This window comes from Salvelinus namaycush, chromosome 1 (genome assembly GCF_016432855.1).
Source record: "Salvelinus namaycush isolate Seneca chromosome 1, SaNama_1.0, whole genome shotgun sequence".
NCBI classification, from domain to species: Eukaryota; Metazoa; Chordata; class Actinopteri; order Salmoniformes; family Salmonidae; genus Salvelinus; species Salvelinus namaycush.
The window spans coordinates 76,171,887-76,186,895 of NC_052307.1; the positions used below are offsets into that span (position 1 = coordinate 76,171,887).

General features: G+C 42.3%; 2 protein-coding genes across 3 annotated transcripts; one reads left to right on the forward strand and one right to left on the reverse strand.

Annotated features, from left to right (window-relative positions):
• Positions 1–8,271: 8,271 nt before the first annotated feature.
• LOC120049092 (succinate dehydrogenase assembly factor 2, mitochondrial-like) lies at positions 8,272–10,730 on the reverse strand. Its single transcript, XM_038995338.1, has 4 exons — positions 10,583–10,730; positions 9,649–9,872; positions 9,266–9,375; positions 8,272–9,046 (listed from the first exon to the last, which is right to left on the reverse strand). The coding sequence occupies exons 1-4, from the start codon at positions 10,607–10,609 to the stop codon at positions 8,916–8,918; spliced, it is 492 nt and encodes a 163-aa protein (XP_038851266.1). The 5' UTR covers positions 10,610–10,730; the 3' UTR covers positions 8,272–8,915.
• A 248-nt stretch (positions 10,731–10,978) lies between these two features.
• LOC120049103 (cleavage and polyadenylation specificity factor subunit 7-like) lies at positions 10,979–14,885 on the forward strand. 2 transcript variants are annotated; one of them, XM_038995349.1, is made up of 9 exons: positions 10,979–11,498; positions 11,847–12,056; positions 12,227–12,330; positions 12,746–12,891; positions 13,001–13,355; positions 13,477–13,598; positions 13,764–13,911; positions 14,013–14,247; positions 14,443–14,885. In XM_038995349.1, exons 1-8 carry the CDS (start codon positions 11,415–11,417, stop codon positions 14,245–14,247), a joined length of 1,404 nt encoding a protein of 467 aa, XP_038851277.1. In that variant the 5' UTR covers positions 10,979–11,414; the 3' UTR covers positions 14,443–14,885. The 2 variants fall into 2 exon arrangements, with proteins under 2 accessions (XP_038851277.1, XP_038851284.1); XM_038995356.1 differs by having other exon boundaries at positions 13,480–13,598.
• Positions 14,886–15,009: the final 124 nt, after the last annotated feature.

Here is a 15,009-nt window from a genome sequence, read left to right on the forward strand (position 1 = left end):
TGTTTTTTTGGCTGTTTTTATTCTGTATAAAGTAATGTAGATGTTCAGTTAATTATTTATGTTGTCGCTGACCGCTAAGGAGGAGACGCTAATGATTACTGGGATGTTGGAACGTGACAAAGGGCATGTGTCTACTTTCTATTTGTTGGGGTTTTATGGGTTGGTTGAGGAGGGGGCCATAGACATTCGAGAGTCTGAGTGAAGAGAGAAACAAAGAAAAGGGAGAGGGGAGCTCATTACATCTGACAATACCACATACAGCATATTCTATTCTAGCCCTTTTCTGTTGGGCAGAGGGACCATTCACTCAGGCCTGTGTGCATCAGGGGCTGTCCCTCCGCTCTAGGTCTGGCCCAACACGCTGTCCCTCCGCTCTAGGTCTGGCCCAACACGCTGTCCCTCCGCTCTAGGTCTGGCCCAACACGCTGTCCCTCCGCTCTAGGTCTGGCCCAACACCCTGTCCCTCCGCTCTAGGTCTGGCCCAACACACTGAGACTAAGACAGGCGAGGTCTCCAGACGTCAGTGCTGACGTACTTCAAAACCCCACTGTGACCCACATGCTTTTTGGCACAATGTGCTCTTAAACAACACCCCTCCCCCCTCTCCTCCATATGCTCTCACTCCCCAAGTGTCACAGAGAAAAGGTGAGACAGACAATGATCATCACCTCATTTGCATCACTGCAATCTCCAGGCAGAGCAGAACATAGCAGAGCACCTACCTGCTCCTAAAATAACTGGGAACAGAGTCACCTCCCTGCCTCATACTGAGCACACAAGCAAACGATACATCATTATGCATCAAACTCAGCATTAAATTGAAAAGATCAACTAGAATAGGAAACACAGATAAAATGGCACGATTCAGGTGAAAATGTATTATTTGTTTGACTTGATTTACCTGAACTGAAAATAGGTCCAGAAGCCAGGTATGGTCCATTTGCCTCTGAGGCATTGAGCTGGGATTCTTGGTAGAGTCCTTCCTTGGCCCTAGAAAAGCCCAGTAACAATTCATAACACAGATCTAAATAAATCTGAAAACTAATCAGTGTTCACTCAGATTGAAATCACCCTAAATGTCTGATTAGGGCTCTCTACACAGATATTGGTGGAGATACAAGGAGGATTGGCCAAAACAGGCCAGGATTTTGTGACATTGTATAAAGGATAAATGAAAATTGTGTATGTAAAAACTCATCAGTGTTAATTGGGGATGTTGATATCTGTATGTCCTTGACATCCCTTTGTCCCATCTCTCGCTCTCTTCTGTTCTCTCTTTAGTCACACATCTGTGGGGTGCACAACCTTATATATCAACCATTTATTTTTTGAAATCTGTACAGTGTATAAATATAGAAATGTGTACATAAAAAGAAGAAACTTCTAAAATAGTTTTTGTTGTTTTTCTAAAGCCGATTTACTGTGGTATTTCATAGTGGCTTGTGGCTTTCTCTCCCTATTTGATTTCCATCAGAGGAACTTAGTAAGGATTCCAACTGTTCCCACTGGCTAGTTCAGTTGAAACAGTAGTTCTGTTGCAGTAAAAACACTGTTGTGAAGAATCAAGTCTGAACCTCGCCTTCAAACCTGGCCTTCAACTTGAACATCAAATTCAGTTCATAGAGGAATGATATACTGTACATACACTGGTTTTCTGTCAACCCAAGCTGCATTGATTCCTTTAATTAGATGTTGTTTACTTTCATATTTTCACAGCTACAGTGCCTTGCAAAAGTATTCACCCCTTGGCGTTTTTGCTATTTTGTTGCATTACAACCTGTCATTTAAATAGATTTTTAATTGGATGTCATGTAATGGACATACACAAAATAGTCCAAATTGGTGAAGTGAAATGAAGAAAATTACTTGTTTCCAAAAATGCAAAAAATTTAAACGGAAAAGTGGTGCGTGCATATGTATTCACCCCCTTTGCTATGAAGCCCCCAAATAAGATCTGGTGCAACCATTTACCTTCAGAAGTCACATAATTAATTAAATGAAGTCCACCTGTGTGCAATCTCAGTGTCACATGATCTGTCACATGATCTCAGTATATACAGTTACAGTTGTTTCCAAAAATGCAAAAAATTTAAACGGAAAAGTGGTGCGTGCATATGTATTCACCCCCTTTGCTATGAAGCCCCCAAATAAGATCTGGTGCAACCATTTACCTTCAGAAGTCACATAATTAATTAAATGAAGTCCACCTGTGTGCAATCTCAGTGTCACATGATCTGTCACATGATCTCAGTATATACAGTTGAAGTTGGAAGTTTACATACACTTAGGTATGGGAAAATCAAAAGAAATCAGCCAAGACCAAATTGTAGACCTCCATAAGTCTGGTTCATCCTTGGGAGAAATTTCCAAATGCCTGAAGGTACCACATTCATCTGTACAAACAATAGTATGCAAGTATAAACACCATGGGACCATGCAGCCGTCATACCGCTCAGGAAGGAGACGCCTTCTGTCTCCTAGAGATGAACGTACTTTGGTGCGAAAAGTGCAAATCAATCCCAGAACAACAGCAAAGGATCTTGTGAAGATGCTGGAGGAAACAGGTACAAAAGTATCTATATCCACAGTAAAACGAGTCCTATATCAACATAACCTGAAAGGCCGCTCAGCAAGGAAGAAGCCACTGCTCCAAAACCGTCATAAAAAAGCCAGACTACGGTTTGCAACTGAACATGGGGACAAAGATCGTACTTTTTGTAGCAATGTCCTCTGGTCTGATGAAACAAAAATAGAACTGTTTGGCCATAATGAGCATCGTTATGTTTGGAGGAAAAAGGGGGACGCTTGCAAGCCGAAGAACACCATCCCAACCGTGAAGCACGGGGGTGGCAGCATCATGTTGTGGGGGTGCTTTGCTGCAGGAGGGACTGGTGCACTTCACAAAATAGATGGCATCATGAGGAAGGAAAATTATGTGTATATATTGAAGCAACATCTCAAGAAATCAGTCAGGAAGTTAAAGCTTGGTTGCAAATAGGTCTTCCAAATGGACAATGACCCCAAGCATACTTCCAAAGTTGTTGCAAAATGGCTTAAGGACAACAAAGTCAAGGTATTGGAGTGGCCATCACAAAGCCCTGACCTCAATCCCATAGAAAATGTGTGGGCAGAACTGACAAATAATTTGCGAGCAAGGAGGCCTACAAACCTGACTCAGTTATACCAGCTCTGTCAGGAGGAATGGGCCAAAATTCACACAACTTATTGTGGGAAGCTTGTGGAAGGCTACCCAAAAAGTTTAACCCAAGGTAAGCAATATAAAGACAATGATACCAAATACTAATTGAGTGTATGTAAACTTCTGACCCACTTGGAATGTGATGAAAGAAATAAAACCTGAAAGAAATCATTCTCTCTACTATTATTCTGACATTTCACATTCTTAAAATAGTGGTGATCCTAACTGACCTAAGACAGGGAATTTGTACTTGGATTAAATGTCAGGAATTGTGAAAAACTGAGTTTAAATGTATTTGGCTAAGGTGTATGGTAACCTCAGACGTCAACTGTATATACACCTGTTCTGAAAGGCCCCGGAGTCTGCAACACCACTAAGCAAGAGGCACCACCAAGCAAGCGGCACCATGAAGACCAAGGAGCTCTCCAAACAGGTCAGGGACAAAGTTGTGGAGAAGTACAGATCAGGGTTGGGTTATAAAAAATATCTGAAACTTTGAACATCCCACAGAGCACCATTAAATCAATGATTAAAAATGGAAAGAATATGGCACCGCAACAAACCTGCCAAGAGAGGGCCGCCCACCAAAACTCACGGACCAGGCAAGGGGGGCATTAATCAGAGGCAGCAAAGAGACCATAGATAACCCTGAAGGAGCTGCAAAGCTCCAGAGCGGAGATTGGAGTATCTGTCCATAGGACCACTTTAAGCCGTACCCTCCACAGAGGTGGCCTTTACGGAAGAATGGCCAGAAATAAGCCATTGCTTAAAGAAAAAAAATAAGCAAACACATTTGGTGTTCTCCAAAAGTCATGTGGGAGACTCTTCAAACAAATGGAAGAAGGTACTCTGGTCAGTTGAAACTAAAATTGAGCTTTTTGGCGATCAAGGAAAACATTGTCTGGCACAAACCCAACACCTCTCATCACCCCGAGAACACCATCCCCACAGTGAAGCATGGTGGTGGCAGCATCATGCTATGGGGATGTTTTTCATCGGTAGGGATTGGGAAACTGGTCAGAATTGAAGGAATGATATATGGCGCTAAATTCAGGGAAATTCTTGAGGGAAACCTGTTTCAGTCTTCCAGAGATTTGAGACTGGGGCGGAGGTTCACCTTCCAGCAGGACAATGACCCTAAGCATACTGTTAAAGCAACACTTGAGTGGTTTAAGGGGAAACATTTAAAAGTCTTGGAATGGCCTGGTCAAAGCCCAGACCTTAATCCAATGGAGAATCTGTGGTATGACTTAAAGATTGCTGTACACCAGCAGGAACCCATCCAACTTGAAGGAGCTGGAGCAGTTTTGCCTTAAAGAATGGGCAAACATCCCAGTGGCTAGATGTGCCAAGCTTATGGAGTCATATCCCAAAAGACTTGCAGCTGTAATTGGTGCAAAAGGTGGCTCTACAAAGTATTGACTTTGTGGGGGTGAATAGTTATGCACGCTCAAGTTTTCTGTTTTTTTTCTTATTTCTTGTTTGTTTCGCAAATAAAAAATATTTGGCATCTTCAAAGTGGTAGGCATGTTGTGTTAATAAAATTATAGTAAATAAAATTGGTAGCTAATCTAATGAGTAGCAACATGATAGAGCTAGCTCAGTTTGGACTCAAACCAAAGTAAAGGGACTATACAGGAGTATTTTTTGACAGGCTGTAAAAGGGGTTTCTAAGTGCTGGTTTACACACAGTTGTATTATTTTGTCCTTTTCTCAAGTGTTTAAAAAACACCACAACCCACACACATTGCTTCCCACACAGTTCATTCCTTATGCTCACACACTGTAGTTACAACCAGAACACAAGAACAGAATAGATCTTTAGTATTTTACAAATCCACTTCCTACATACATCTGCCCTACTCCCTCCTTTGGGCTTCTTTTTAATACATTTTATTTTCAATAGTTAATTTCAACTATTGATCTTTGACATGTGGTTATTTTTGAGTCAACTACAGAAACCCTGTTAACTCTGAGCATGAAGAAGAGGGGATGTGTGCATGTTTGTGTTAAGTTTTCTAAACCTGTGCACAACAGAAGTTTTTCCTGACCACATGACCTGGCAGGAAAATTGGCCCTGAATACAGGTTATTAGTAGTAGAATAGTGAAACTACTACAGTATTTTCTCTCTGTTGTACAGCTCCCTTCCTGCAGGCTTCTCTCAAGTACAGAGAGAATGAGAATACATGTTGAGGAGGGGGGAGAGAGACAGTGAAGAAAGAGAGAGGGGTACAATTTTAATTCCAGAGGAGCAGAGATTGGCGGTAGTGTAGAGCGGAGGATAAAACTGAGAGCTGTCACGACACAGAGACACAGCACTAGAAGAAGACAGGAACACGTCGGCTTGGAGATGGGGAGAGTGGGCGGCTGTGGGCGACAAACAGATCCACACTCCAAACAAGCTTAACGGGAATGGAAAAACATGAACTGTGCAGCACATGAAAAACTGATATGTAGAATTCACAGGTGCGGCGTATCATTTAATAGTGAGAGAACAGGGATAAATGACATTATAGTAATTTAGTAGCTGCTCTTATCCAGAGTGACTTACAGTAGTGAATGAGTACATTTTGGTAATGGTCCCCCATGGGAATCGAACCCAAAACCCTGCCGTTGAAAGTGCCACGCTCTACCAACTGAGCCACACAGGACCATTGCCATGTGAGGAAAAGGAAACGGGACCATTGACATGTGAGCAAAGGAAAGTGCACATTGAATTTGTGTTTGATTAAAGTCACACCCACATGATCTAAGTTTCTCATGCAGTACAGGAAACGATATGTTCAGATACATGTGTACAGACGCTCCTACAGAATGTGCGCTCTGAACATCCACATCAGACAACTGTTTCTAAGCAGGTTTCTAATTCTTTCCGATTAAAACCTAATCAAGACAAACAATTAAGAAGTAAGATGATAAAGATATCAATTGAAGAAATATGAAGATACAAACTTGACACAGGCCAATACATCTTTGACACTAGTGGTGTTGGAAATAATGACACCCAGATGAGTGGCTGAACACAAAGTTATACAGACAGACTGAGCGTCAGTCAGGTAAATAGCCGAACACCGACAGAGACAGATATAAAAAAAGGACAGACAGACAGAGGTCAGAAGAAGATGTGCCCAGTCCAAGTCTCTGAAGTGGGACAGATGGCAGCAAAGTCACAGAGATGACACAGAGGGGGACTCTGCTGACATCACAGTGTGCTATTTAAAGACACACCCAGCATCTCCACCTCACCCTGTCCATGCAGGAGCTGTACGTAAAATGATTTTGTGTAGCAATTTAATCTATGATCAATTGTGTACAAATCACCACTCTAACGCAGAAGATTTATGCCAAGTGGTTTTATTATTTTATTGCCAAATGAGGAAGTAACCTTGGTACAGACTATTGAAGACTACTGAAGTGCAAATTGTGTTTGCGTTGGTGAGCTGAGACTGTTCCCTCAGGTGATGGACATCATCTTTTAAATCATAAATGTCTTCTGTAATCGCCTGTGTCCAGCACAATGGTTCTGGTGACTTGCGGGTAGAACCAGGCAGAGGGAAGGCTTGTCTCATTTCTGTTCTAATTCTCTGCACACCCCCTGGCCCAAGGGCACCTACCTGCTGGTCTCAGAACATTCCACTGAGATTACATGATAACAGAGAAACTCTCACGACAAGTTACTGTTGTAGCAGGGGGAGAGGGAGAAAGAAACACTGTATATGTGCTTCAGGGCAAATACAATCTGCAATTTAAGCACTGATACTATTTGACACTCTGACACTCACAAACTCCCACTCACCAGCATGCAGCCCTACAAACACACACAGTGCAAACATACACACACACTCGCACAAACATTATGCACAGCAGGTGCACCCATTCACACCTGATACACTTTTCATTATAGCCAGGTCTTCATACGTTTACTCATTCATGGTGAAAGGAGAGCCTTGCCTATTAATTTCATGCAGATATCTAGCCACATTATGAATCATCTTAACCTGAGTAACTGAGCTGAAAGCTAATTACAGACATCAAGGACAGTGATGATTGTCCATAGCTTGCCAGGGCAACCCACAATAAGCTTAGCTATATTAACTGTTTTGGTGCCTGCATCTCTGCACTTAAGAGTGAGTATTGAGCTTCATGTTTTTTAATCTGCATTCCCAGTATGTTACGTTAAACCTGTGATTAGCAGTGATGTGCAGTTGAGGTGCAAAAAGGGAATGAAACCGTAGTTTTGCTACCTCCTGGTGTCTATGCATTGACACTGTCGTTTTCACTAGAAATAAACATGAGCACCGTGGGTGAAATGCCAAAGGGGAAATGCTCACCAACAAATTTGTGTACATTTCAGAGAAATTATCATTTTTTGTGCGTATGGAACATTTCTGTGATCTTTTATTTCAGCTCATGAAACCAACACTTTACATGTTGCGTTTATATTTTTTTTCAGTATAGTTAACTTACACATCCGTGTACTACAGTCATTATTTTCATTTTGTGTTGAAGGTCTTATAAGGCCGGTGATAGAAATATGCATGTAGCTGTAGGAATTGTCCTTGTCAAGGAGGTAGTACATTTCTCTGGTAAATTATGATGAGATCATTAGCATTCTCTGAGGGTGTTTTCACACTTGGTCCCTTTCAGACAATTTTTTGTCGCTTATTTTTTTAGTGCAGTGTGATTGTCTGAAAACCCCAAAGGAACTCAGACCACTCAAAGATAGAGCCCCCGAAGCGAACTTAGACCATTTCGAGAGGTAGTCTGAGTTCGGTTCGCATGAATTTCACGGTCCGGCTCCCTTTTTTAGGGCAATGTGAACACAAAGCGCCCCAGATTCGCTTGTCATTATTCCCGCACCACACACTAGAAGACTACAGCAACACCGTTTTCCCTGCAATTGCCCCTCGCATTGGTGCCACAAATTAGATAAATGATGTTGTTCGCGGGGGAAAAAAACATGTGCTATTTAAGATTATTGATTAGCGATTGTCAAGGATGCACAGAAATGCCATAATATGCGTTTAGTTTTTAGTTCAGATTTTTTTGTTGCAATATGTGATCTATAGGCTAAGAGCATCTTATGATGTTTATTCGACTGTGGAGTTTGAATAGTGTGAGGAGACGACAACATAATTTGGTAAAAATCACACCATAGGGTACAAAATCGATTCAGGCTCTTAAAGGGGCAGTGGCCTACAATGGGTGTAAAATGTTCTACTACAGCATTATCTAATCTGCAGTTATTATTCTGCAATTTATTCTATTACCAGTGATATTTACATGTTAATAGTATCTTCTAATTACAATTATTCTGTCTCATTTTTAACAAAATGCTAACTATTAGCTTCCAAAATGTAAGTAGGTATATGGTATATCTAGTAGCTGTCCGATAGCATATTCTGATGGAATGGCTTGTCCTGCACTTTGTAAAAACCCACAGTGCATTGAATGAATGTTGGAGAAAGATCTTGGTTCCTTTCTAAACATAGCAGTGTGAATGCAAAGAGGACTCAGACAACAAAATAGGTGAAGTGAACTGGCAAACGAGTTAAGTCCTCATTCAAAGGCAAGGGCAGTGTGAATACAAAGAGAACAGATATTTTGCTTATTTCTTTTTTTACCCTTGGAGTTCACTTTAACTAGGACTGAGATCAGTTATTTTAAAGAAGACTATATGTGAAAACACCCTGAGAGGGATGTGTCAGCCACGCTTCACTGGCTCCCCTTGTCCAGGTATTCCAGGTTGGGTGCGTCCAGCCTTTGTTCCTGATCTTTGTTCTTAGTGAACTCCTTCAGTAGGTCCATGATTTCACCTGTGTACACATCAGGTACAGGCTGGGCCTCTGTTGAGAGGAGGGAAAGACAACACACATTCAGTTAACTTCAACTGACATTTCATATCTCATATAGAATGGGTAAGTCAGCAGATCAGCTTGAAAATAAGAACTATTTCTAAACAACAGTATAACTAACTGTATTATATGGCTTTGCTTGCCCTGGTGTAGATCAGAGTGGATAATCACAGATGATAAGATAATATGAAGCTGAACCACTCTCCTCACCTGTTGCCCAGTAGTAGATGTCCCAGTCGTTGCTAGGCTCGTTGATCAGTCTGTCATACTGTCTTAACTGGTGCTCGCTCATTGTATTAAGATATTGTTTGGCAAACAGGCTGAAAGGGGAAAGACAATTTGATTGGTATGTGCAAGTGTATGGTTTTGAGACATGTCCAAGACTCAGATACACATATTGTAAGTTGCACACTATAATTAAATCATGCCTCTGCCACTGACCACAAATATGCTGCCTGTCCTTAAACCAGATGGTTTATAATTTTTTTATATCTCTATCATGGACTCTATCATAGTATGAGCTTTGCTCAGGACTAAAAAGAAGACTAAAATCAAAACTAAAATATATACAGTATGATTAGTGGTCCACTCACCTGAGCAATATGCAATTCTCCAGCATGCCCCTCTTTCGGCTTTGGAAGAGCAGGCGCCGTTTTTTGATGTCCATGGTCTCACCATCCTTCTCTGTCCAGGGGGGTAGGGGGATCTCAATTAGGTCACCCCTAGAGTCATCAGGTGCCTCTCCTTTGTAACCCCGTGTAGTCACTAGTTCTACCACAGCTGGTCTCAATGACTCCTGGCATACCCTACTTACCAGCTAGACAAGAGAAACAACATCATTACCAACAACTGGAATGACTTTACACAACAACATGGAGATGGTTTTAATTATACACATGGTTAGCAGATGTTATTGCGAGTGTAGCATAAGCATTTCGCTACACTCGCAATAACATCTGCTAACCATGTGTATGTGACCAATAAAATGTTATTTCATAGTTTAATTGCTAGAAAAGTAGCTTACAATGACTGTCCTGTAGGGTATTCACAAGTTTGACTGGCAAAGATCATAGCGCCCCTAGGCTAATTCAGACGACAGTCCGATAGAAGAGTACCTTTGTCCTTGAGCATAATTTTACCTAGCTAGCTAACGTTACCACTATGTATGAATTGGACTGCTGTTCTTGCCAGACAGCCACCTTCCTTTAGCTACAAAACATGAGGTTGGTTGCATAACATTATCTGCTGCCCTCCCATGGTATGGTTGCACAAGTGTACCTTCATATCCTACACAACGTTACCGCTCAGTTTGAAAAGAGAGAACAGAAAATGACTTTCAAACTCAGTAGTAAACTACAGTAGGTTTATGGGCAAACTCGAGTTAGCTTCAGTCAGAATAGACAGCATTTCTAGCCAGCCTTGAGATCAGTTATCTAGCTAGCAAACAGACAGTAAAAAACAAAAAGTCAACGAGGTTAACTCAGGTAGTCCGTGTAGCCTCACGTTTGTATTCAAAATACGACTCACTCTTTTAGCAACGAGAACAGACAGCATTGTGTCTTTCTTTCTTGTGACTGCTGAATCCTGATGTGACTGTTCTTGTTGACTCGAGAGCAACCAGTAAAATTACACAAGTCCCTGCTAGCCAAAGACAGTCACATAATTACAGTGGGAGCACAGCAAGAAATGTCCGCTCTAGCTTGGGGCAATAATTGGCGCCATATTGGTAAGGGCAATTATTACTTCTTCCAAATAATTCTTGAAATGCATGTTAAACAATATGAATTGTATCAACATGTCACACATTTACATTATATATTCACGTATGTAACAACATATATTATTTAGCTGATAGCTAAACATTTTTTTCGGATAGTCGTAATACCATGCCTGTTTCACATCGGAGATATTTGAAAGATGCACTCCTCGATTCCGCTTCTGTTCTGATGTAGCAGCAACAAGCTAGCTGAGTGCTTACCTGAGTGTTATCAGTTTTTGCATGCAGACTTACATTACAATTATATCACATTTTGAAAGTATAATATTTGTTGACATTTTAATCTGGGTTGGTAATTTCTTTGTTTGCCTTTGGTATTCTGTCCACGCCAGTTTCCCTGCAAGGGGAGGGAATGCTATTTAGCTAACGTTCGCTACCTAGCTATTTAGTTCAACAATATTGCGGTGCTAACTGGGTAACGTTAGCCAGCTGGACTAGCTACATCAATAAAACATAGATGCCCGGAAAGGTGCAAAACATGCACCTGTAGTTATTTCCTTTACGTTTATTGCCAAGTGTCGATTGCTGAGAGAAAACGTTGCTAACGTAGCCAGAGGCTGCACTGCCAACCCAGGACTCGGGATGGCGGCTAAAGCGGCCGATGGTGGTGGTGCAACTGACCTCATAGACATCTACGACGAGAAGTTCAGTCAAAACAACGGGGAGGTGAGACAGGCCGAGAGCGATTATGAAAAGTGCTGTAGACATGAATAGTTGTGAGAAGCTAAAAGTGAATGCAGAAGATTATTGAAGTGGGAACTAAAATAACTTGTTGGGTGAGGTTGTTTGATTTTTAGCATGATCAACATGTCTACATCTTAAATGAATTAATGTCAATAGCTACATTTAGAATATATGATTAAAAAGTCATACTATTCTATTTCTTAACCTTGATATCAACAATACAAATGTGGCAGTTAGTGTTCTCTTGTAGTTTGTCTGATTCTTCAGGGATGGTCATTGAGTGATAAGCTAGGCATTGAGGGATGATGTCCATCTTCTCTCTCTATATAGGATGGAGATTTTGCAACAACGGCAGAGGCAAGTGATCTTTATGATGACGTGCTCACTGGCTCTGTGAGCCGGGAAAGGAAATTCTCAGAGGACGCTATGCCTCTCAGCAAGGACCAGCCGACGAAAGAGGAGAGCAAACCAGCAATACTGTACACTTACAGTGGAGTGTGGAACAAGAGACTGGCTGTATATGTGGGCAACTTCTCCTGGGTGAGTCTCCCACCACCACCATTATCTTCAATCCAGTCTGCTAATCTATTAGTCTATGTTCTGTAATGAGATACAGCCACCTAGTTCTATTACCTTTCTGTCCCTATCCTTAATTTTTACTCATCTTCTCCCTCTTTCTCTCCTTTGTCTTCCTTTACCCCTCTCCTCAGTGGACCTCCGACAAAGACCTTATTAACGTGGCGCGCACCTTGGGTGTGAAGGACATTGTGGAGATCAAATTTGCTGAGAACAGAGCTAATGGCCAGTCCAGGGGGTGAGAGTTAGGCCTATCCACTGGGCATCATTCTAATCTAATGTGATCTATTTCTTCACTGTTTATTAACTGGGTGTTTCGTCATTTCATGACGGGGTCTGGCCATGGTGTTCTAGGGAGACCTGGAGACAGACACCTATTGAGTCAAATTAGTCCTCAAATAAATATGATGCTCCAGTAGCTAAGCTAAATACAGATCTTACAGATGACTCCCAATGTTTTATTTATTATCTGTGCATGATCCAGAGCCAAAGTGTTGTCTCCAGACCCTGAAGAACTGGACAGGGCTGCTCTGGTGGTCTACTGATGGCTAGTCGATTATGTTGTGATGGGCTTTCAAAGCTCTGAAATAGCCTTTCTTTCCAGCTGGTAACATTAAGTATACTAGCTGATATTTGTCTTTTACTCTCTATAGATACGCTGAGGTAGTGGTGGCCACAGAAGAGTCATTGCAGAGGTTGCTGGAGACATTGCCAAATTGTCATGTTAATGGGGAAAAGGTGGACTGCCGCTTTGCCACACGCCAGAATCTTGCCGTGTTTGAAGCCCAGGCTAATAAACGTAAGCACACATCTACTTACAGCAAATAAATAGGTAGTCAAGTCTTTCTCGGAAGCGATATCCAGTACTGCCATAGAAACAAAATCAAATTGTCCCTCCTTTTCCATAGGTGTCCCCCAGCGCTCTAACTCAAAGGAGTCGTCAGATACTGGGGATAAAAACACCTCCGTCTCCCCTCCTGTGCTCAACCAGAACCACTCCACTATCCCTCACACTATCCACCCCCAACACATTCACAACAAACCTCCCCCTCTGTCAGTCCCATACTTTAGGCTGCCTCCTCCTCTTTTCCCTCACCTTCCCCCACACATCCCTCCTCCCCCCATGCCCCACCTTTTCCCTCCACCACCTCTACGTCTCCCCAGCCATCCTCCTCCCTCCCTGCATCTCAACCCCGCCTTCTTTCCTCCAGCACAACATGACAACTACAGTCAACAACACAACACACTGTACAACCGGCACAGGTGAGCTCATCCACTGTACTTTATATTATGGAATGTTTACAAATTAATACAAAAACATGTTTATCACAAGTTGTATGGATATGTATGATGATGATCAGTAAGGGAGTGTTTCTTTCTCTAGCAGCAGGGACAGTGAAGCACCCACACCCCAAATTCCAGAGGGAGAGTTTGATGAGCTGATGAACAGAAACAGAGCAATCGCCAGCAGCGCCATCACCAAGGCTGTGTCTGGAGCTACTGCTGGTTAGACTCTCACTGAAAAATGCCTACAGTACACTCAAATACAGATTCATGATGATAAATCTAGACTAGAGACCCAAAGACATTTACATGTGCAGTACACAATGCAGATCATGGTCATCTTAAATTCTGCCATTGTAATAAACTCTGTAACCTCGCCTCATGTAGGAGACATGCCCCTGGCCATTGAGACACTTTTGACTGCCATTGCTGTCATCAAGCAGTCAAGAGTGTATGGGGACGAGCGCTGTCGAGCGCTGGTCACCTCTCTGAAAGACTGCCTCTTCTCCATCGAGAGCAAGTCTTACGGCTCCAGGTCAGTGCTGGAAAAATTGTTTGTACCTCTCATGAACTGTTCTTTCATCACAAATGGAAATTGTAATGTGGCCTCACTCCTAACTTGTTCTCTCTTTGTAGGAAAAGACACCGTTCCCGTGACAGAGAACACCGTTCCCGAGATAGAGAGCGGGACAGGGAAAGAGAACGGGACAGAGGCAGGGAAAGGGAAGAGTCCTACAGCCAGGAATGGGAGGCTGCAGGAATGTCCCGCCGGCACCGAGAACGCTCCCTAAGTGGGGAGAGAGATGGGAGAGACCGGGAGCGTGTTCGGGAACGAGATAGACATAGGGAGCACCGCGAGCGGCACCGCTAGGTAAGCTCTCTGACCCTGTCGTATCTCCAACACATCTCCCCTCTAATTCTGTGATCTACAGACTACCACCACTTACTCACATCCTGAAATACACCACCACCTCTAATTGCCAAGCACCAGTTTTTTTAATTCAACCCTTTGTATTTATGCACTACTGACAGAACTTTTGTCTGTGTTCTTTTCATTACATTCTAGGTTGTCTTTGTCCCTGTCAGGCTGAGTAGGAGGGGCGGTAGGACTTTATTTCTGCACCAAGCTGCTTAAAAGTCTGGGTTAATGGATGAACTGATGGTGAGACAAAATGAATGTCCATAGCCCCCCCCCCCCCCATATCTCCACAACCTACTGCCCCATCTCCCATGTTCACGTTTCCCTGGTATTCAGCAGCCACCAAGCATTTTACCTTCTAATCTTGGCCATCACCAACCCCCTCTTTCACAGTGATACTGTCTTTGTAATTTTATTTTTGATTATGAATTGACCGTTCCAGGGTCGTGGCTACAACTTTTGTTGCCACACCTGCATGCACAAAGCAGAAGTACATGTTTTTTTATATGTTGAACTGTGTAGTGTTTTTTTCCCTCTTCCCCCTTCTTTTGTATCAAATTTGAACTGATTAAAAAAGGCTGTTAAAATGAGTTGGAACAAGTGTTTATTGCAAAAAGGGATTGTTACAAGTGGACCAGGTAGTTTTCATTGCCTGACCCATGCTGCTTAAAGGGGTTGGCCTACTGTCTTGTTTATTTACACAATGTAAATTAC

What these genes read in the sequence shown, in the direction of transcription:
- LOC120049092 (XM_038995338.1), bottom strand. Translation starts at nt 10,609, where the DNA reads ATGCTGTCTGTTCTCGTTGCTAAAAGA. An exon ending in GAGAATTGCATATTGCTCAG is followed by an intron (nt 9,376 to 9,648) that starts GTGAGTGGACCA and finishes TTCCCCTTTCAG; the next exon opens with CCTGTTTGCCAAACAATATC. An exon ending in CATCTACTACTGGGCAACAG is followed by an intron (nt 9,047 to 9,265) that starts GTGAGGAGAGTG and finishes TCCTCTCAACAG; the next exon opens with AGGCCCAGCCTGTACCTGAT.
- LOC120049103 (XM_038995349.1), top strand. Translation starts at nt 11,415, where the DNA reads ATGGCGGCTAAAGCGGCCGATGGTGGTGGTGCAACTGACCTCATAGAC. An exon ending in ACACTGTACAACCGGCACAG is followed by an intron (nt 13,356 to 13,476) that starts GTGAGCTCATCC and finishes TTCTTTCTCTAG; the next exon opens with CAGCAGGGACAGTGAAGCAC. An exon ending in TGTGTCTGGAGCTACTGCTG is followed by an intron (nt 13,599 to 13,763) that starts GTTAGACTCTCA and finishes CGCCTCATGTAG; the next exon opens with GAGACATGCCCCTGGCCATT.